The sequence below is a fragment of the Mesocricetus auratus genome, unplaced genomic scaffold (assembly GCF_017639785.1).
Source record: "Mesocricetus auratus isolate SY011 unplaced genomic scaffold, BCM_Maur_2.0 Super-Scaffold_100013, whole genome shotgun sequence".
NCBI lineage: Eukaryota > Metazoa > Chordata > Mammalia > Rodentia > Cricetidae > Mesocricetus > Mesocricetus auratus.
In genome coordinates this window covers 46958554-46982202 of record NW_024429196.1, presented here as the reverse complement: position 1 = coordinate 46982202, position 23649 = coordinate 46958554, and the positions used below count along the sequence as shown (strand labels likewise).

The window sequence follows — 23649 nt, the reverse complement described above, 5'->3', positions numbered from 1 at the left end:
AAGCACCAGGAACCCAAAGCATCTAAATCATACCCCACCTAAGGATACAGCAAGACTACAGAGATCACCCAAGGGTGAACACCGGCCTCATCTCTCTGGCCTAGGCCACGGGGGGGTGACTTGAGGGGAGTTTTGACAGTTTGCCCTTCAGCTGCATTGCCCAGATACCCTTCTCTCAACTCAGCATATCATCATCATCATCGTCGTCATTCCACCTTCCCATGTGGACATTCCTTCCTAGGAGGCAAATGTCACCCACATGGCACAGCATCCAACACAGAGGGCAAGTTCTCTGTATGTTTCTTTAAGGGTGTTCTGCTCAGTGCTTCAATCCTTACAATATGAAACATACAGTTTATGATGATCTTCGTATCCCCTGGGCAATGGGCTGTTTCCACTTGGCTATAATCTTTCAGTATTTTGATTCTTACTTTGTAGATGGGCAAGCTATAAGGTTAAAGAGAGTTAGCATAACTTGTCCAAAATGACCTAGCTTAATCAACTTTTGATACAAATGCAAGAAAACTGGGTTTGGATATCTGTTAGACATGGGCTAAAGGGAGGCATTCCCTGCAGTACCCATCCTTCGGATGACACAGCGAGACTGGGGCTGGGTTCTTGATGAGTGGAAACTGTGAGTTAATGCTGTGTGTTCTTTTAAATAGCTGTATGTTGATGATCTGTTAGGCAGTGATAGACAACAATCTATCTACATTACAGAAAATGTGGCCTTTCAAACTATAAACAATGCAACCACACTATGGTTTCAAAACCTACTCTGGTTCCTCATTTGTAATACAGAATAAAACCCAAGTTCACACTGCTGGTGATGGCAGGATCTAATCTAATGTAGGCAGTAGACCCTTGGACAAGCCTGTGAAGGATTTTCTAGATAAGTTAATTCAATTGGAAAAACCTGCCTTAAATGTGGGTAGCCCCTTCCATCCATGGGCTGGGGTCCTGGACCGAATATAAAGGAGAAAGGGAGCTGAACACCAACCAGCATTCTCTTGCCAGGATGGACAGGATCCCCTCAAATGGAGCTGTGGTATTTGATCATAGCAATAAGCAAGATAATCAAAACACCACTGTTGACAAGACGCTGGTGAGCTGACCTTTACAGACAGTCTGCTATGCCAGCCTCCCTCTAGCTCCTTAAGCCTTCCCAGCCTCTTCCTGGGTCTCCACTGACCACTAGCATCTTTAGAACATCCTTGTCCCAGTGATCCTTTTCATCCTCTTTTGTCTTCCGAAGCACAGATCTTTCCTTGTCGCTTCACTTGGTTCCTGTCTCTGTCACTAATCTGTGAGCTCACAGGGTAAGGACCATTTCTGCCTTGCACATTGTGTCCCAAACCTATCAGATGAAAGATGGATAACCCTGCATTCTGAAGCAGTCCCTGACTCGTCCATCATTTTATTTCCCTTGTCAACCTGGCTATCTCCAACCAAAGAGCCTTTGCCTACATCCAAGTAGCAGCAACTATTCATTCACACTCAGTTAAAAAGCCCTTAGGCTTCTTGTCCTATCCTGTCCTCTCATGTCTGAACTCCCTAAGAGTTTGATCTCAAGATGCCTAGAACCTTCTGCCTTCAATAATATTGCATGCAGGCACTGTGTAAAGTGATTGTTTCAAATGGTGTTGCGTTTCCTGTCCTCTGGAAAAAGATGCCAAAGGACTGAGAACTGCATGAGGGGGTTCCCTAGGATGCTGTCTTTAGCTTTACCTTGGGGATGCTCAACTCTACAACCTGCAGCAGAACTGAAATGGTGAGCAAAAAGGAGATGGGTTCAGCAAGGTGCTTCCTTGAACTGGCTCCCTGGGAAGGGAACCAGGATGGAAGGAGGAACATGAACATGAGGCCATTTTCTTCTTTGGACTGGGATCTATCCTTGGGTGGTTTTGTAGCCCCCATAGGTCCTAGCACAGACCATCCATCCTCAGACAGCAGGCAACTGGGACCAGGCAGCACAGGTCCAAACAGACAGAATAAATTTCTGAAGGGATCCTGTTGTTCAAGTGCTAGAGAAGTCAAGAGATTTGTCCAACAGGGCAACTGAGTTAAGAACACACACCAGAAGCCAGGTATCCCAGGACTCAGTCCAAGCTCTCCAGCAGGTATCTTCATTCCTACCCCTGCTGAGATCTCTGGAGTCCCCATTCTTGAAGTGGTGGATTTATCCTTGTTGCTACTCTCTCATGATGCAATGTACTGCTCCCTAAGCAGGAGTCTTATATTCTCTAAAATTCACTGAACAGAGCATCATAAACATCAAGAATGTTCTTATGACCTCACCCAGGAAATAATGAGGCACAGATCTGTTCCATCCATGGAGGCAGGGCCGCTATGAGAACTTCCCTAGTAGGAGATAGTTGCATTTCCTCATGTCAGCAGATAAGAATGGTTCCTGAAGCAATTTGCTTTATAGTCCAATTTAGGATAGATGATCTGCCCCTCAGTTTCTGACACTCCACTAGTCCTAACACTAAGGAATCTAGACCACACTCATTCCTATGATATCACACTGTTAACAATAACAACGACGACGACAACAAAGCAAAACAAACATCATCCCTTTACAGTATGACGTGAGTCTTCAACGCCAGACCTCATGTTCAAAGTAGGAATCTTATTATCAATACTGTCATCCCGTTGCATTGTCACTGGAGTCTTCCTTATATATGTAATATCTCTTGTGGAGAACCTTGAAGTCATGAATATGTTTTGCACTTAAGTGGAAATAAAAGAAGCTCAAAAAAAAAAAAAAAAGAAATGTGGGCTGACAGCATGCCTGGATTAAGCATCAGTCCTTTTAGAAAAGATCTGTCTTGAAACATTGAATTCAGCTTTGAAGGGTCTGGGTGACCTCAATAGGTAGAGAAAGAATGACATGCAAAATCCCTTAAATAAGAATTTGTTGGCTTAAAAAAAAAAAGAGACAGCAAGTTCCTTAAAGCACAAGTTTAACCCCTCCCCTCATATCATTCTTCATTGAGAGTACTCCTAAATACAAATGGCAGCTGTTAGCAGTGAATGGTTGGGTGAGCTCAGTAGCAGGCACAGAGCCAGGGTGCAGGCACAGGGGAAGGCCCAGCAGCCACTCGACTTGCTTGGGGTGAGAGGTCCAGAGATGAGTGAGTGAGGTGCCCAGTAGAAAAGAGGAAGTTCTACGGTGCTATGGGAATGGCTTTATTTTTGGCAGCATGAAGCTGTGTATGAACTTCAGCATCACAGACAAGTGTCCCTTTCAGTGTCATTATCCTTCTTGAGCATGTTTTAGCTGATGTTTAGCTAACAGAAGCAGCCTGGCGAGCCTGACCAAGTCTGATACACACACGGTTCATGAGAATAAAGAGAAGCATCCAGAGCACAGCTGACTTGACTTCCCAATTTAGAACTCCAGCTATGTTACACCGAGCAGCACGCGCCTGAGGAATGCCTGGCATTGCCACGTGGAGCTCATGAGGAGTCTCGGGAGACTCAGCCCTACCTATCTTCCGTGTTTAATGTGTCTGTGTACCTTGTGCCAATGACACTGGTGACATCTGGCTTCTACTCTTGGCCTAGTTGACAGATCCTGGAACGGTGAGCAGATATGCCAGAGATCTAGTCTTCCTTCCTAACTAGGATGCTTCATGTACATAAGAGTGAGTTCACGACCTCATCATGTTGAAGTTCTTTCTCTAACCATATGACCTTCCTTTAGAGGCATTCAGCTGCTCTAGTGCATGGTTATACCACAGCTTGAAATGCTGCTGGTTTAGAGAGTTTGGTTTTGTTTTGTTTTTTAAATTGAGACAGGTTCTCTCCCAAGTAGTCCAAGTTAGACGTGTGTGTCCTATATATCCAAATATGACCTTGAACTTCTGACTTCTGATCCTCCTGCCTCCATCTCCTGAATGCTCTACAGGCATGTGCCATCATGCAGTGCTGGCGTTTGAACACAGAGTTTCATGAATGCTAGGCAAGCCACATCCCCAGCTCTGCTTCTGAGTCTTGTTTTGTTTTTTTGAGACAGAGTTTCCCTGGCTCTCCTGGAAATCAATTTGTAGACCAGGCTGGCCTTGAACTCAGGTCCTCCTGCCTCTGCCTCCTGACTGATGGAATTAAAGGTGTGTACCACCATGCCTTACTTTGATTCTGAGGCTCTTGAATTTCTTTATCACACAGCAATTTTGTTCATTTCTTCATTACCCATCCTGACCAAATTTTTCCCTCTCCATTTTTAATTTTCTGACTTATGAAGTACATGTGGTTTACTCTGGGAAGGAATTTGAAGTGCAGTTTCTAAGAACTGGGCTTGGTGGCACACACTTGAATCCCAGCACTTGAGAGGCTGAGGAGGGAGGATTACTGTGAGTTCAAAGCCAGCTTGGGCCATACATTTGGTGAATCTGAGGTCAGTGTGAGCTATAGTGAGACCCCCCATCTCAATCCCCCAGCAAACAAACAAAATCAAAATCCCGCAACAAACCAAGATCAACAGCAAAGGAAGGTTTCCAGACTGCCTTCTCCCCCATGCCCTCTGAACAGTCACATGGCCTGTGGAGGCTCTGGCACGTCTGCCAGACTGCACATTAGGAGCAGAAGCCCGATAACTACCTCGCAAGGCCTCCTGCCCACTCAGCTCCCAAGTGTGCTTTCAGAAGCCGTTACAGCTGGGTCCTTACCTCGCCGTCACCCTCACATGCAGGGGACAGTCCCTAGAAGGATCCTGGACTTGAAGCTGAGAGACTTTGGTTCTGTCTCAGTGCTGCTGAGGAGGGACTTAGCAAATCTCAACCTGTGTGTCTCGTGTGTCATGTGAAGGAAGGGACAGCACAGCTAGGTCACCATAGTTTCCTTTGTCTACTGTCCTTGGCTCAGGCCGATTCCACTGCCTAGATATTCCTAGCTGATTCCATCACTCTTCCTCCCACCACTGAGGTTTATCTTTAAAATCCATCCCGTGGCCTACAAAGCCCCATTCCAGCACTGTCTCCATCAAGACGCTAGACTTTTTTTTTTTTTTTTAAATAGGTCCTCTGTCCCCTGAACACAGACTCATGCATGCCTCTGTCTCCTGGGATAGTTGGTTGGCACACTTCTCACCATCAATAAGTTGCATGTCGGGAGCCACACTTTGTGCCCCATATAGTATAATAAGCACTGTAGTAATGTGTCTAGAGGAAGGACAGTCACTTGGCTCTGTGAGACAGGTGAGCATGCACTTGCCTGCTGGCTTCTGTCACCTTCTCCTGAAAGCCTCCCAAGCCTGCGCCTGAGCAGCTCCCGTGTAGTGCTCACCACTTACTGAACTGCAGGGAGCCAGACCTCCTATCCTTCATCTGTGTCTGGTGCCCCCATAAGGTCCTCAAGGGAGTAAACATCACAGGCATGTCCTTCCCACTGTCACACATATCTGCCTTTGCAATGGGAACTTTCTTGGTCAACAGTCAGGCCTACGAGTTCAGACAAATTACCTGAAGCCTAAGCCGACCCTATAGGCCTAACTTCTGCACTGAGGGCCTGGAAGTCTTCAGGTGCAGAAACAAACAGCTAGAAGTTCAAAGCCGATGGGGAAGAAAATGTGCTTCAAGTACAAAAATTTCCTCTTCAGAAACTTTGTATTTCTTATATATGGTCATTACATAGCACCTTGAGGTCTTTTTCTGCAATAATATAATCTTGACCAATATTCCATCCATCTCTACTTTTCTTTTTTTGTTTTTTTTTTGAGACAGGGTTTCTCTGTATTATTTTGGAGACTGTCCTGGAACTAGCTCTGTAGACCAGGCTGGCCTCGAACTCACAGAGATCCGCATGCTTCTGCCTCCCAAGTGCTGGGATTAAAGGCGTGCGCCACCAACGCCCGGCCCATCTCTACTTTTTAAGACAATGTTTTAACATTAAAACAAATAAACAAGGGCTATGGAGGTAGCTCAGCGAGTAAAGTGCCTGTTATGTAAACACAGGGAACTGCACTTGGATCCCAACACATGTGTCAAATCCAGATGTGGCAGCACACATCTGTAACCCTATTGCTTGGGAGATGGAGACAGGTGGATCATGGGGCCGGGCTGCCTGGCTAGTCTATCTGAAGGCCTGAGCTCCAGGTGATAGACCCTGCCTTAAAAATAAAGGAGAGCAACAGAGGAAGAATGCCGATATTAACTTTTGGCTTTCATGCATGCATACTCATGTACACACACACACACACACACACACACACACACACACACACACACACACACACACAAAACCAAACATTGAAGCTGTTGGAGAACTCCTGGAAAGGGCTTTGGTAAACCTCAAGGATCCTCAGATTTCATTTTAAGAATCAGCAATGGAGACTGACAATGATTTTGGCAGTATGTTAAATTTACAATTCTTTTCAGTTCTGAATACCAAGAAGCACAAAGAGAAGAATACACATTTAACTGAAAAGTATTAGGACACAACAAAGTGGATAGAAAATATTTCAAAGTGCAGCTAGAGGTAGTAGGAAACTATTGGTATAGTTAAGCAGAATGCTACAGATGTGTGTAGGCACTTTTGTTTTTAAGGTTGGAAATGAACTTTTACTTCATAAAAAGTTCCTTCCTTCTATTGAGCTATCAAAAGCACAGTAAAAAAAATATATCCTTAAAGGCCTCCAAGGTGATGTATTTAGTGCTCCCAGGTGAATGTAGTTAATTTCAGGCTTATAGTTTGTCTAGGTTCTCACTTCCTGCTTATTCTCTCTCTCTCTCTCTCTCTCTCTCTCTCTCTCTCTCTCTCTCTCTCTCTCTCTCTCTCTCTCTCTCTCTCTCTCATCTCTTTGCCTTGGGGGCTCATTGTGGGGACTGCATGAATGGTTCCCTTTAAGATATGAATTCCAGACTCTTCTATAAGCTATAATTTCCAGACTCTTCTTCAAGGCTGGCTGGGTCGCTTTAGAAAGGATGACTCCCTCCCTCCCTGCAGAGAGCAGCCTCTATCTACTTCCTCTTGCTCCTACTGACCCTCTTCTCCTTTGGCCCAGCTGTTGTTTCACAACGCTGTCACTGGTTCTTCTATACCTGTACCCTCTTTTGTGATTTGTCTACCTCTGTGATTCAGTTTCTTTGCAAACACAATTTCTGATTACTCCAAAGTTTAGTTTTCCTGGTGGATACTCACTGAGAATTATCTACTGGGCTGGTTAGATGGCTCAGCTGGCACACACCATTGTTCCAAAAGCATGAGGATCAGAGTTCAGTCCCAGGAACCCATGTAAAAGAAGCTCGAAGTGGTGGTACACAATTGTAATCCCAGTGCTGAGGAGGCAGAGACAGGTATGTGCTGTAGCCAGCCTACCCAGTCTACCCACAGAGTCTGAGTCCCTTAAGTCTAAGTGGCCAATGAGACGCCATTTGTCCACAGCCATTGCAAACACGTGAGTCTGAGTTACACTAGTACAGAACAGCCTAGGTTGGTGGAGCTCAGAGTGAGGCTGAGCACATCGCCTGGGGTGGGTTTAAAGAGATTGCAGAGGACAATGGAACAGACAGATAAGACATAGATAAGATAGAAAGCTAAGAAAGAAACAGAAACGATGGGATTTGCCTATCAGCCATGCATTTAGTCTAAACTGATACTCAGTGCCCCCCCTCCAATTCTGTGGGTTAATAGATGTAGTAGGAAGAATAACCAGTTAATCCAGTCCCTCAAGCCTCTGCAGGGTACTGCTGGCTCCAGGAGATTAAGGGCCGAAATGATTGCTGAATGACCTTCTCTGAGTGGCTGAGATCAATTTAAAAAAAAAAGAATACATATTTGTTACTTTAAAAAGAGAACTTTGTAAAATCTCTTCTCTAATCATTTCTATTTTAAATATTTCTTACTCAGACGTCCTCTTTGCTGTAGGTGGACTTTTATTTTCCTTTCCACTTCAGGTCAGGGCTGTTCCTTGTAATCTGTTTAGTTCTCTTTCCTTTCCCCACCCCCAGTTTGGCAGAGATCTCTCCAAAGCCCAAGTCCTTTCTAATTCATGAACTTGAGCCCTTTAACTGCAGAGGAATGATAAGGACAGGAACCTAATGCTCAGAACCCTACCACCGGTGGTTAATCCTCACGGACTTTGTGGATCTTATTCAGAAGTGTGATGTCCATTTGGTCTCATGGAGGTTAAGTGAGTTGTTACTACTCAGGCACAGCTGGAGAAAGCTAGGAGTTCTCAAGATGCCTTAGGACAGGGGTGCCCAATGGGAAGCTCCCACTATGCCTCCATTCTCTCCATTCTCTGAGAAGGGAACCTGCAACTCACTGCTTCTCTCTTCCAGCCCTCAGCTCTGAGTCCAGCTGTTGTCCTGGAGGCTTGGAACCCTTAGGCATCCCAAATAGCTCCCGGATCTAACATCTCTTTCCTTCCTAAGACCCTTTGACAGCCCACACCTCTCCCAGCTAACATACATTTGATGCAAAAATCAGGATGCTGGATATCAGATCCATCCCATGGGCTCTGCACCAGTTCAATTGGCAGAGGTTTGAGTGGAAATCTAACCCCCTCGGAGCCTTCTTTGGTAGCAGTGAGAGTGAGGAGGTCCTGGCCCAGTTCCCCTCTTCCCTTCATTGCTCACACACCAGTCCCTGGTGGCTTCTCATAGGAGCTGTGACAACAGGACAGAGCATCGTTGCCCTCCATAATTAGCCAGGCAAAGGAGAGTGCTGTGATATCAGAGCGATGACAGCGGTCTTACAGCTCATAAATTATTCACCAGCTGAAGTGCAATGGCTGTCACGTTCAAAATAGGTCATTCATGCTAGAGCTGTTAGAGCTGCAAATTTCACAGCAATGGTAATAAATGCAAGGACATTGGTTTAAGCAAATCTCCAAAGAAAGTGGCTTCTGCCAGCAACTCGTAGCAAGCATCTCTTCCTGAATCTCAGCTATGTTTTCATTAAGCAGCAGGGAGAGGCCCAAACAGCTGTCTTTTGGCAGGGCTGAATCTGGGGGTGGAAAGCTTTAGTTCAGTCTCTTCTTTCGTGGGCCAAAGAGCCTCAAGAGGCTACTTGAGAAAGATAAATGTGAACACCTGCTCTCGTCTGCTTCCCGCACACAGACGATGCTAAGCCAGAATAAGGGTCATCCTGAGCAGGTTCTAAATAGTTCATGTCTCAGCCTTGGATGCCGAATTTACAGAGGAATTCAACTTCCACAGCTGAAGGCCTTGTGTCCTGGGGGTTCAGATCTGTAGACATATGGGCCTCTTCCCTAACCAGAATGCACTGGCCTCTTGTCCAGCAGGAGATATATTATTCAGTTCAAGTGTTTGGCGATGGAAAAATACTGGACTGTCTATTTTAGCATTTGGGAGAGTTCCTGATATGGTAAAATGTTCTTTTAATCTTTTTTGAGGCTACAAAGAGAGAGGGGGATGCAGCTTAGTGACAAAGCACTTGCCTAGCATCCTCATCAAGGTCCTGAGCTTGGTCCTCAGCACTGGAAAAGTGTGTTCTCCAATAGAAAGCCCGTCTGCAAAGGACTGTCACACAGAAAGATTAGAGCAGAGGAGCGATTGAAAACAGTTGTGGGATTTGAGCTGACACAGTGTGAATAAGCTTGTTGCTGGTTCTTGACTTAAATGGACATGTCACTGTGGGATAATTCTGTATCTCCTTGGGGAAGAAAAAAGGGGGCATTCAGGAATGGAGAGATCCCTCTGCTTCCTTCTTTGAGGGGGAATAAATCAATCCCCAGAGATCTCCTCCAGCTGCGAGGCTGTGATGTACAGGCTCGGACCTGAAGGGCATGAAGGGCAAGCATTAGAACTGGGTGTGTGGAGTGCCAATGACTGAGAGTGTGTCCAGAGGCTGTGTGTACACACAGTTCTGCAGTTAGCACACATGTGACACAGCTCCCGGAGATACAAAACTCTCACCCGCCCATGTTCACCTCCAAGAACCTGCATTCTAGCCCTTTCTCCCTCACCTTTCTCTGACCCTCCCTGCATTGCTGAACTGCTGGTCTTCTGGAATGGTCTATAGAGATTTTTATAGCCTCAATTCCCAGAAACTAGAGATATGTCTATGGATAATTTTTATGTATATTTATGCTGCTTTCTAGTCAACATCTCAGCAGAAATTCTTGAGTTCTTAGAGGACTCAGTGAAGCCATCCACAATTTCTATAAGCTTGACTATCTGCACATGACTCCTGATTCCCAGTTGAAGAAATGTTCTCGTCAGTCCATGCTGGCTTCTTCAGCCCACACAAGTTCTTCCAGTAGCCACCATTATCTCAAGAAACAAAGAGCAGCACTGTCCTTCAAAGTGCTCAAGCCAAACTCAGACTTATTCCTGTCTACTCCTTCACTATGCATGCCCCTGACTCAATTGCTGTAGAGTCCGGTAGAATTTCCATTAGCTGTCATCTGGACTATTCCAATGGTGTCTCAACTGGTTGCTTGTCTTCTTTCTTTCTTTCTTTCTTTCTTTCTTTCTTTCTTTCTTTCTTTCTTTCTTTCTTTCTTTCTTTCTTTCTTTCTTACACACACAGAGCCTTGTATGTCCCAAGTCCCAGGCTGACCTGGAACTCATTATGTTCCCAAGGATGACCTTGGACTTCTGATCCCCCTGCCTCCATCACCTGATTATTGGAATTAAAGACATAAACTACCATGCCAAGTTTATCAAATTCAGGACTTCCTGAATGTTAAGTTATATGCTGAGCCCCTCTTCTTTATGGCCAAGGGAATGGTCAGAATGTGCCTTCTAGAAGGTAAATCAGATAACATCACACAGCTGAGCACTGGTTAGTGCTACCCGTCTCACACAAAGTCTTCACAATATCCCACGGGGCTCTGCAAGTGGTGGCATTCCTCAAGCCTCAAGTTCTTGGACCTCATTGCTGCTCTCTGCCTTGTTCCCACTGTGCTGCAGACACAATGGCCTCTTTGCTATTCCTGGAACACTCTCCCTTTAGACACCCTCAGGGCCAGACTCAGACTTCCTTCAAGCTTCTGGCACTTGTCAGCAAATCCCTCCTGGGCCACCATGCTTGATCCTTCCCATCCTGCACATCATTTGTCAACAACACTTCTCTTCCCCCGACACAGGGCCTTTCTGCATTTTTTCCTGTCTGCATCCTCCTCTGTAACACCAGGCCTGGGACCTTATTATAGCACCGCAGTATCCCAGGAACCAGAACAGAACTGAACCCAGCAGATGGCAGACTTCCAAAAGACAGTCTTTTAATGGTGGAAAAATACATTATGTCCTGAAGTTTATAAGTTCTTCAGGAGACCACATCTGCCAAGGGTGTCATTCCTCTCAGGAGCCTCAGTGAGGGCTAATCACAAGACATTTATGCAGAGTTCCTAAGAACCATTCCCAATTAGGTAGGAATTCATAGAAAGAATCCCATTATCTAAAGCCTGCATACGCTCTTAGTGTAATAGCCCTGTAAAGAGAAAGTTATTCTAAAGAGAAACACTTGTGTCCCTCCTTTCAGCCATGAGACTGTTGAAAAGATGGATCCCAGGAATCCCGTGCTGGGGGGAAGGGAAAGGATGAAGGCGTGGTGTCAGCTGCAGGAGGAACTTGCCTCCCAGGAAGAGGCTCTACACAGTTTCATGAATTTACTAAGGGACCTCACAAGACAGACAGGACTTGAGACAAGATGGGTCAGTGACAGGCAGGACCACGTCTTGACGAGGACTGTGTATATATCTTGCCTTCTATTTAACCCCAAACTTCACGTCTGTACCCCTGAAGACAGACTTGAGTGTTGCTCAACCTGTTTGCTCCTCCCCCCAGTGTAGCTCCATCGAATAAATATCCTTTCTCTGCTTGTGCTCTTACTGGTGTTATAATTGGTGTATTAGGGACTGGTGGCCATGACTCACTTGGTGGGGCTGCCAAACCCAAGACTTTGACCCTAAGCACCCCAGTAACACTAGGAAGGACTAGTCGTTCTAAAATTGTGTCTGATAGAGTCCACCTTGATCAGTGTCAGTTCCCTGGAATCAAATCTGTCTTCTGTGGAAGTTTGGTTCTTTTATGTTAGATTTATAGGGTTCAAGAGAAAGGCTGCACAGGCTTCAGGGATTCCTTATCTGGTGGTGTATACATTCTGAAGTAATTTTTCAAATACTGACATGTATATATAAATATGTCTATATCTGCATATATAAATAATTGTGGTAAAACTTGAATAACATTGAGCATCTCAGTTCAGCAGTGAAGACCACTTGTTGCTCTTTCAGAAGACTAGAGTTGGGGTGCCAAAAGACATTCTGGGCAGCTTACAACTGCCTGTACCTCCAGCTCCAGAGGAACTGACACCCTTCACTAACTTCCTCTGGCATACACACTCAGGTGCACCTACCCATACACATAATTTAAATTTAAAAAATTACTATTGTAACAATTTTTAATGCATAGTTCAGTAAGTTTGTTTTCAGTGCTCTGCAACCAAAATCCAGAGCTCTTTTGCTTTACAAAACCCAAACTGTATGTCCTTTAAACAATAATTCACATTTTATCTCCTCCACCAGCCCTGAAACTATGGGATTATTGTTCACTAGATTTGATGACTGTAAATTATCATCTAAGTGGAATCAAACAGTTTTTACCTTTGTAGGCATTGGTTTACTCTCTATAATATAATGTTTGCAGAATTTATGCACATTGGGGCCTGTATCGGGGCTTCATTCCTTTTGAAGTCTGGCTAATTCCATTGTCTGCACACACTACACCTTGTATCTCCATTCTCTCTCAATGGATACTTGAGCTGCTTGCACTTTTTGGGCATTGTGAATAGCGTTGGGAGCTGTATGTAGCTGTATGTTTCCCTCCCACCTACCAGTTCCAGAATAAGCACTCTGAGACTTAATATTAATTACAATTTTTTGGCCAATAACCAGGCAGAATAGAGCCAGGCAGGAAATCCAAACAGAGATAACAGAGAGAAGAAGTCAGAGTCAGGAGGATGCCATAGCTTCCGGAGGAGTAAGATGCCAGAGCATTACCGGTAAGCCACAGCCACGTGGCAATACATAGATTAATAGAAATAGGTTAATTTAAATATGAGAGCTAGTTAGTAATGTGCATGAGCCATTGGCCAAACAATTATAATTCATATTAAGCTGCAGAGTGGTTATTTGGGAACTAGTGGGTGGGAGAGAAAGGTCTAGCTGCAGTTATGAGTACAAATGCACAAGCATCTCAAGACCTTGCTTTCAATTCCACTGGCTGTAATACCCAGAGGTGGGCTACCTGGATCACATGGTGACTATGTTTCGAATGCTTTCAAGAGCTGTTATTCTGCCGTCTACAGCTGCAGTTCCACTGTACACTCCTGTCAATTTGGATTCTCACCAACGGTGCACAAGAGAGTTTCCTGTCTTTTAGTAGAGAGGTTTTCTTCCCCTGTAGCCTGTGAGAACTGCCCAAAGATGTTTAATAGAACTAAACATTCTTGCTTCTTCCAGTGCTTAGCAACAGGAAGCCCGTAGCTCTCACTGTGTGTGTGTGCGCGCGCGTGTGTGTGTGTGTGTGTGTGTGTGTGTGTGAGAGAGAGAGAGAGAGAGAGAGAGAGAGAGAGAGTGCTTTTAGCTTTCTCTTGTCATGTCTATTTTGTAAAGGCTTCCTCATTCTCCAATTAACATGCATATGAGCAAACACACACTCATCTACCTCACAGACTGGGGACTGTGGGAGAGCACCAGCACTGTGTGAGGATGATTAAGACAGCGCAAACTCATGCAACCCTCTAACAGAAAGATGTTGTGGCTTCAGTCCAGTTTCTTTGGAAGATGTTGCTTAAGATCCAGCACCACCTCTCCTTGGTAAACTGGGGCATCTCAGTGTGGGGAAAGTGTAGAAGAAGACAGCTTGGAGTTGTGCCTACACATCAGCCATTCATTACAAGTGGGTCCTAGGGACCTGTGAAGCCAGTGTCAAGGGGAGAGAATTCTCTGCAGAGGAATAATCAGGAAAAACTCTGAGCCCCTCATTTGTGATATCTTCTCTCAATGACTTGATAGCTGGGAAAATAGAGCCCCGCTCCTCCTGGGTTCCTTCTCTTTGGCTTTTCTCCCCTCCCCCACCTGGGACAGTCTGCATTGAAGCACTCATTTTTAAAAGCATTTTTTTTTCAAGTGGTATTAACAAGCAACACAATATGATGACACATTTTCCCTCTAAAAAGATTATCAAATTAATCCCAGGGGATAAACCCCCTTCATGTGGGAATTTCACAGAGAGAAGACACAGATGTGAAACCGGGACTATAGAAAAGGGTACTTAAGAAGCTCTCAGTGATCAAAAGAGGCAAATGACTTGGAAGGGGCTGGAGGGACAGCTCAGCAGTTAGGAGGGCTTGCAGCTCTTGCAGAGGACCTGGGTTCAGTTCTCAGAACCTATTTCAGGTAGCTCCCAACCATCTGTAACTCCAGCTCCAGGAAATCCAGCACCTCTGGCCTCTGAGGGCACCTGCACTCACAGTGCATATATAGACATCCAGGCACATACACATAAATAATAAGTATAAAAAGGGTCTTGGAAGTTCGTGGCTACATAGACCAGGACCTCTACAGAGAAAGTTTGTAACTATTTTAGGCTTTGTGGATGAAGAGGTTAGAAATGAGAAAATAACACAGTGAACCTTGAGGATCCCCCCCCCCACTCTCCTCCCATCCCTGTCTCTGCCTCCCTAGTGTTGGGTGGGATTCTAAGCACGTATCACTGCACCTGGGCTTTTTACATGAGTTCTGGGGATTAAGACTCAGATTGTGGTGCGTGCATGGTGAGCACCAGAGCCATCTCCCACACCTCATGGACCCTTTTCTGTCTGGTACATTGCAGTTCACTGTCTTTTCACACAAAGACAATGAGGCTCATGGCCTGCCATCAGCTAGCTGTCTTTGCAGGTAGACGGAAGAACTGCATTGATCCAGTTAGGGTCTATCTTGCTGTAGCGGGTGCCATTTCCAACCTTGCTGACCTGTGTCCCGGTCAGAACTTGCTGGTGATGCTTAGAAAATCTTTGTCAGTTAGCTCTAATCTAGAGAATGAGTACTAGGTTCTATCCACCTGCTCTATCTCCTCATGTAGCAGTATCCCTAAGCAAGCCAATGTTGGTCATCCTGAACATATTTACACATAAGTACATGAATTCAGATAGTCAAAGTTCCCTCCCGGAGCTCTTAATAGTGAAACCCTTTCGGAAGTTAGTGGAAGTAAAAACAAAACCCAGAAGGAACACTGTAGAGCAGTGGTTCTTAACCTGTGGGTTGTGACCCCTTTGGGGGTTGAATAACCCTTTCACAGAGGTTGCCTAAGACCATTGGAAAGCACAGATATTTACATTACTATTCACAACAGTAGCAAAATTTACAATTATGAAGTAACAATGAAAATACTTTTATGGTTGGGGGTCACCACAACATGAGGTACTGTATTAAAGAGTCATGACACTAGGAAGGTGGAGGACCACTGTTATAGAGGCTTCACTGACAATCTTAATTGCTATTTTAAAAATCTGCAACATTATATACATAGGTTATCAATGTGCATTAACTTTATATCAGAGATGTTTTAACAAATACAGAAAGTTTAGCTTTCCTCAAATTACTTTTGAAAAAGCACTGTGGTGAGTGGTGAGGGGAGAGGCAGTCACTGTGGTGTTTATCTGTTTACCCCAAGATAATATTTAGCAAGGAAATAGGTGCAAATACTCTTAAAAAATACTGTTAAAGATTGGATTCCTTGCTGCTGGCATTTCTGAAGGAAGTAAGACCCTCTCTACAGCAGTGTTGTCATGGTGTGTATTGCTTATGACAATGACAGCAATTTCAAAGGGAGAGCAGATCAATGAAAGCAAAAGAACATAGAGAGGAGATCACAAACATATTCTGTGCTGAGCATTGGGTTATTCTGAACCCTTCGTTAGCCACCAGGTGGAGACCGGATGGCAGTCAGGCTTGCAGCTTTTGAGCCAGAGGGCGCTCTACATTCCCAGGAAACTTGTGAAGGGAGTGGTCTCAACAGTTCTGCTCTAATCAGTCCAAGTCTTTCATCAAGCCAGCTCTTGCTGGTTTGTGACAAAGGCCAGGAGTGGAAGAGGAGAACAGACCTGGTAGGCTGGGATAGCTAAGAATATCACAGAGATAATAATGAGCAGCTTCTAGGTAGGAAGTCCTTAATGGTTTTCAGTTATTCCACACGTTCCTTCCTTCCTTTAACTCTGGCAATTTCTTTGCATGGAAAATCACCCTCACAATCATTATTACCACCGCTGCCATCATCATTACTACTATCACTGCCGCCACCGTCATCAATACCTCCACCACCAATACCATCAACGTCATGGCTACCACCACTATTGCTACCACCACCATCATTGTCACCATCACCATTATCATCATTACCATGACCACCATGATCATTACCACTACCACACCATCACAATTACTACAACAACCATCACCACCCCCAATATAATCATCACTACAACCAGCATCCTGTCTACCACTTTCATCACCCTGGTTACCACTATCAACACTACCAACACCATCATTATTCCCCTAACATTTCCCTGTCACCACCACCATCATTATTATTATGATTACCACTACCAGTATTATCATCACTGCCATTTTCACTAAGACTACTACAACTTTCCACATCCTTATCACTGTAATCACCACCAACATCATTACCACCACTATCACCAGCACCAATGTCATGACTCCAATACCATCATGATCACCACTGCCACCATCACGATCACAACAGCCACCATCATCATCATCACCACCATTATCCTCACCGTCACTATCACTGTCATCAAAATCATTGTCATTACCACTGGCATCAGTATTATCATCATTCACACATGGAACAACTTACTGCTGCCTTGTCTGAATTTTAAGCCTGCGTGCTAAAAATTCCACAATCTAAGAACAGAAATGGTATTAAACTCTCCATATGAAGAGCAGTGGCAATAGACTCTCCACACAAACAGCAGTGGCAATAGACTTTCTGTATGAACAGCAGGGGCATTAGACTTTCTGTATGCAATGTACTTTCTGCAGCTCTGTGTCTGCAAAAGGTGCTTCCTCTGGGAGCCATTTACTGATGAGCACAGGAAGGCAGACACTCAGGATAGCAATGTTTTCTTAAAAGACAGCTTTGTGTTTTATGGTTTCAAACATACTAGGCATAGTTAATTCAAGAAATCACATTATTTAATAAATATGTGGCTTTGAGTAAATGGCTTTTCTTAAAGAGGAAGGAGGACTAGACTCACAATATATTTAGACATTTTGGTCATAATGACTACAACATTTCTCCTTCCTTCCTTCCTTCCTTCCTTCCACCCTCCCTCCCTCCCTCCCTCCCTTCCTTTCCCCTTCTTTGCTCTCTTTTTCTAGACATGCACAGAAGTTCAGTTTCCAAGACAAGCTCTGCCCAAGTATATATTCCAGTTTTCCTAAAATGTTCAGGCTTTTCTGGCTGTCACGAAATATTAAAATAAACATTTGGCATGCCTGACCTGCACTATCAAGCCCCCTTTTAGCTTCAGTGAATCTAAATAGGTTACTGTGAGGTCACTGGAGGCCATAAATCAGAGGGGTGGACTGGTGGCTGAGCTGGGCTGCATAGCTTTAGTTCAATGTGCTATTTTGGTTTGTGCCCCTGAAATGACACCATCTTGTTGGCACCAGCCAAAGAAAGCTTCCTAGACATCTATGGGAAGAGAATGTTCAGTAATCCAAGGCCGAGGTCACACAGGCATGAATTACTGTGGGGAGGTCTGTGTCTGCTCTGGACCCTGTGAGAGAGCAGGGCGAATGATTTCCATCCAAACTGTTTATCCAGGAACCAAGGCTGGAAACGGATCCAAACAGTCTTGGCAAATGGTAAAAGCAGAGAGTAACCAATTCTTCTCACTCTGTTAAACCAGGACAGCCTCTTCCTGCCAGCTTTCCAATTCCATGTGGGTCCACTTGAGAACCCCAGATATTTTTTAGAAAGACTAAATATAGTTAAATAACAATTATTGTGTGTTCTATATTATATGGAATGTAGAATAATCATAGAACCCCAACACTTTCTGCCAAGACTTATGTTTATGTTGTATTTCCTTTGCTTTTTCTGTAAAGTTCTAACTCAAATTGCCTGAACTTCTTACATTTATTGCTTTTATACATAACCTTAGTTTAATCTCCTTCTCTTTTCTTCCTTCCCTCCTTCCTTCCTTCCTTCCTTCCTTCCTTCCTTCCTTCCTTCCTCCTTCCCTCCCTTCCTCCCTTCCCTCCACTTCTTCCTGTCATCTTTTAATTTTGGAAGGGATAAATGTAATGCACAACATAATATCAAAACACACTAGATTACAACACATTGTGTAGTTTTTACCTGTTTTAAAAAACATCTTAGTTGTATAATGAGTCTACATGGAGAGGCAAACCTCAGGTCTGTCTCCTAATTATAATTCTTTTGTTGACACATTTTGAGATCCTTTTGCTCTGAGGTGAACTTCCCACTGGAAGGGAAAGAATTCAGACTGACTTTTGTGGGGAGAAAGGTGAGACATTTTGTTCAAAAGTGGGTGACTTTGTTCCAGGCATCTTCTAGTCTTAAGTCTTAAGTGCTACAGGTAGCCAGTTCATCTCATCTAGAAGCCTTCCTTGAGGAGACTGAAGCAAGTTCCTCTAGGATGGGAGAGGTGCATCCCTGCTATCCTATGCTCCCCCAGCTCCGGGAACAGGAAGAACTGGCAAAACTTTTGCAGTTGGATGTGGCCTTAAAGTGAGATCCTAATAAGCTATGTGAATATAAGACTTGAGCCACACTTTTCACACACACTGTGAACTCATGGTGTTTTACTTTTCTAATAAGCGCACTGGATTGCAGTCACTGAGCAGTTCTGAACACGGAAGCAGCAAGGCTGGAGCTTCTACAAAAGCTAAGGTGTAATTTTCATGCTAACAGGCTGGCTGACCACCACCTGAGAACTGATTCTTCCCACACATGATAGATTGTGGTTCTCTTCTCCCTAGCTGGGCGGGGCCTTCTTCATCGATAGTTGCCATGGTCATAGTTGTTACAGTTATCATTACCAAGATAATCCATGAAGAGGTGTCCGCCAGTGTTCACCAGCCGGCTGTCAAGACCGCCTGGCAATAACACGGATGAATGCCCTTTAATTTGATAAGCATGAAACAATAAAAAGAAAACGGCCACTAGTGCCAATTATTGGCTTTTCAATACCTTAATAATCAAATCACCCACTTTTCCAAGAAAGAAAACATCTGTAGTTACTGCCTTCTAATGACACAATAATGTGGGTGTCTAGAAAGCACATTTAAGGCGCTGTGTGGTGGGGGTGGGGAGGGAGGGAAGGAGGGAGGAGAGAGAAAGAGAGGGGGAGACACACACACACACACACAGAGAAAATGTTCACTCTCTGTTGAGTGTTACGTGTGGGTGAACAGTCTCTCTCTCTCTCTCTCTCTCTCTCTCTCTCTCTCTCTCTCTCTCTCTCTCTCTCTCTCTCTCTCTGCTTCTTGCACAATAACAACAGAGTGGTGGCCCACCACTGCTTCTTAGTTCTGTGAACCTTAACATTTTCTCTAACCACAGAGAACAAACAGGATCTCAGGGAGTCGGCGAGCAAACACCTTGCAAGGCTTGCTTGCTTTCTTTTTCCCCTTTCCAGATCTCTCTGCAGCTGTACAAAACCTGCAGACCTGTATTTCTTTAGGGGGGCAATGTTTCCATAGGAAAATGTGTCAGCTGTAAAGAAACACGGTTGCCCTAACAACAAGCTTCCTGAGTGGTTACCTCCTGTGTGTTGGAAGGGACTCTGTGTGAGGAGTACTCTGCTCTCTTGGGCAGGTTAGGGAGAAAAAAGCCCAGGGAGACCTGGACTGGGCATGCACTCCAGGTAAAAATGTCATGATGCAGAGGTTAGGTGGAAATCTGAGATGAGATCTCAGCAAGACAGTCCAAGTGGGGGATGAAAAGGGTGAAGGGAAAATATGAGCACAGTACAATGATATATATATATATACATATATATATATATATATACATATGTGTGTGTGTGTGTGTGTGTGAATGAAACACATTATTTTGAATCCTAGGTAAAATAATTTAATAACAGAATAGAAACAAAACAAAACTGAGTTCTCAAGAGACTGTATAACTCGTGTTTTCAATACAGAATGAGGATCAAAGAAGATAAATGACCTTCCCATATTCCCACCTATATATGACAGGGGACGACAAAATCCCCATTCTATTACATGAGTGTGTGTTTGTAAACTCAGCAGTAATTACATTATTGTTCACTGACTGCTATTTTAAGTTCTTCCCTGGAATAGCATTTAATCTGCACACAGTCCTAGGAGGTTTGTGCTCCATTTCCCAAGTGAGTAAACTGGAGAACAAAGGGGTTAAACAATCTGTTTGAGGTCGCAAAGCAGATTAATGGGCAAAACCTAGGCAGTGCCTGCACAGCACGTCTTAAAGTGAGACATAAGATGGACCAGCTTCCATACCAACTAGCAGTGAGCCGTGACTCTGAAAACCAATGAAAGCGTGGTGATTGGTATTCTCGTAGGATTCCCTCTAGTCTCTAGGGAGTAGGTTAAAAAACATGATCTACTGAAGAACAATACAAATAGCTATGACCCCACAATGAAGCTAATCTGTATAACCAAATGGATGCTACAGCTTCATGTTGCCATTGAGGAGACACAAGTTACATTGCACAGGCGGTGCGAGGCAGAACTAGAATCAAGTCTAAACATGTTATGACTCCCAGTAATGAGGTTAAAATAATGACGTTGAGGGGATCAGTGGTTAAGAGCACTGGTTGCTCTTCTAGAGGACTTGAATTTAATTCCCAGCACCTAACGACAGCTTACAGCTGTCTATAACTCCAGTTCCAGAGAAATCCAATGCCCTCTTCTGGCCTCTACAGACATCAGGCCAACAACCGATACACATAATAACAAACATTTTAAATGACCTTGACAGCTGTGAGTACTCAGGAGAAGGATCTGTAAGTTCTTGGAGCCCAGCTTTGTGAAGGTCTTGCTAACCACCTTCCTTCCAGGAAGGGGTCACGTGTGATCTAGTGTTGTGCACTAGCCTGTAGAGGGTGCTGTTCAGCACCACAGCTAGACACAAAAAGAGAAAAATCCCTTTGGATGGGAAAATGGGGATTGATTGGTGACATTTTAGAATGTCATCCCTGGAAGGGAAAGTGACTGGAAAACTACCAAGTTATCCAATCTAGGTGAATCTTTCTGGTTGCAACTGTTAACCACGTGTCTAAGTACATAACCACCAAACAGAGAAGGGCCACACTTAAAAGCAACTGAAGCTCTTAGTGCCTGTCAGTCAAGCGAAGCAGCAGATGGGGACCTTGGTCACCAACAACAAAGCTCAGTGGGCATCCCTCTCACCAATACAAACTGTGATTAAAAACCTACACCATGATCAGATTTTATTTTTGTTTTATTTTTTTTTCTAACAAGGTTGCATTGTGTAGCCCATGCTGGCTTTGAACACCTCATCCTCTCCCCTCTGCCTTCCACATGCTAAGATTAGAAGTGTGTACCAACATGCCTGACCTATGGTATTATTATACTACATTGTTTAAATTTTCTTTTGAGACAATGTCTCATGTAAGTCAGGCTAGCTTCAAACGCATTATGTAGCTGAGGATACCCTTGACTCCTGATTCTCCTTCCTCCGCTTCCCAGTGCTGGGGTTACAAGTATGTGTCCCCACACCTGCCTCATAGACTCTGAATTTAAATTCTGTGGCTAAAACAAAATAAATGTAGATAGCAAGCACACTCTAGACATCTGGAGCATAGGGCTTCTATGCACACACTTTAGTGTTACTTGGATGAACCTGTAATACTTATAAGACAGGACACACCCCTCACTGTGTCTTAAAAAGGATACTACTTGAGAGACAGTTAAAAAATTACAAGACGTGGTAGTTTATGAAAAATAATTGAATTTCTGAGGTCCTTTTGTCGCAATTCCCATCCATTTAGGCAATTCCAAATTCTAGAAAGATTTTTGCCTGTGGCCCCTCTCATTGATTGCAGCATTAGAATGAGACATGTGTAGGCAACTCACCCATTCAGAACGCTAAGCCTGACTGCTCAGTTAAAGGCAGGGCTGCGGACTGAGATGGAGTGTTAAGCAATGCCAGTGGCTGCAGGAACCTGCAGGATTCAGCATCCCCCCAAACAAAAAGAGGGCTGGAGAGCTGAGTAACAAGTGCAACAAAAGGAGGACAGAGGGATAGCCAAATAGAAGGAGGGCAGGAGACGGGAGGTGGGGAAGGCAGACACCCCCCTGCCCCCATCATTCAGTTCCAGCCCCAGGGCCGGCATGCACAAAGCACTGTGGCAGGCTTCCCTTTGGATGTCACACAAGAGAACACAGATGGGGGACAAAGTAAAAACTTAGTTCTATTTTCTGGCCTAAGGCAAATCCTTATTTAGTTGTAACCCTAAAGGCTCGAGAGATGGCCCAGTGGTTAAGAGAGCATTGACTGTTCTTCCAGAGGACCCGGGTTCAATTCCCAGCACCTATATGGCACTTTACACCTGTCTGTAGCTCCAGTTCCAGGAGGTGTAACACTCTCACAAAGATATACATCAGCCAAAACAGCAATGCAGATAAAACAGATAAATATTTAGTTGTAATCCTTTAAAAATGAAATCATTGGAGAATCACTCAGTAGCAATGCCCCCTTTCCCTGCCTTGTGCCCCTTTTAACCATCTCACTTGGACTACTTCGCCTTCACCATCTCAAAGAACTCCAAAGTTTCCCATATTGTCAAATCAAAGCCTAGCAACCTGGCCTCTGCCAGTGAGAAGTGTTTACCTTCACCAAAAATGTCATCCTCTTCATCCTCCAGGGGCTCCTCAGGGTCCAGGAACTGCATTGTGGAAGGACGGGGAGCTAGAGGCACTCAAAACCTAGGGTACACCAGCAGCCACCAGCTCTGTGAAGCCACACTGCTTGGGAGGCAATTGCCCTCCACCCCCACCTCTGAGGGTTGCCCAACCCTGGGGAGGGCAGCTTCCGCATCTGTCTTGAAGAAAGCAGCTTCATTCATACGAAAAGTCTTCTGAAACTTTTTGCAGAGTGAATTCCAGGTGAGGTAATTCTCACCACCGAGAAGAAAGATTTGTGTGGAAGGGGGTGCAGATCCGGTTGGATCCGAACATAGATAACACTCCGGCTGAGTGCGATGAGTGCGATGAGGTCTATTTCAAAGCACCCACTTTCATATTTCTAAAGAGGATGGTGCGCTCTTAGCTTTCCTGCTTATGAATCCCAACACAATAGTAGTGTTGAGAGAGAGGGGCTCACATTTCTCATATCTTGCCTTTGCTTCAATGACAATTTATCTGCAAGTAAAGCAAGCCGTGTGGTACACCAAAGCCTGCATTTGTAAGACATGAGCTTTTGTTTCGCTCAGTCATAGTTGCGTTTGTTTTGTTCTTTTTTGTGAACCTCTTGCATTTGAGAGGAACTCTAGAGTAATACTTGAACCAAGAATAGTTCACACCTAGGCGGTTACTAGTTCTTTTAAACCTACTATTAGCGAGCAGATAATCAGTCTGTGTCCAACAATGTCCATTGCATAACAACTCAGTTG

The 23649-nt window shown here is 44.4% G+C and overlaps 1 protein-coding gene across 4 annotated transcripts in view; it reads right to left on the bottom strand.

The window, feature by feature from the left end:
* The window catches only part of Ripor2 (RHO family interacting cell polarization regulator 2), a 110805-nt gene extending 87784 nt beyond the window's left edge, over positions 1–23021 (bottom strand). For all 4 annotated transcript variants that reach the window (XM_040755719.1, XM_040755721.1, XM_040755722.1 and 1 more), the window contains exon 1: positions 22869–23021. In XM_040755719.1, coding sequence (XP_040611653.1) covers positions 22869–22929 — 61 coding nt within the window. In that variant the 5' untranslated portion in view covers positions 22930–23021. The remainder of the gene's footprint in view (positions 1–22868) is intronic.
* Positions 23022–23649: the final 628 nt, after the last annotated feature.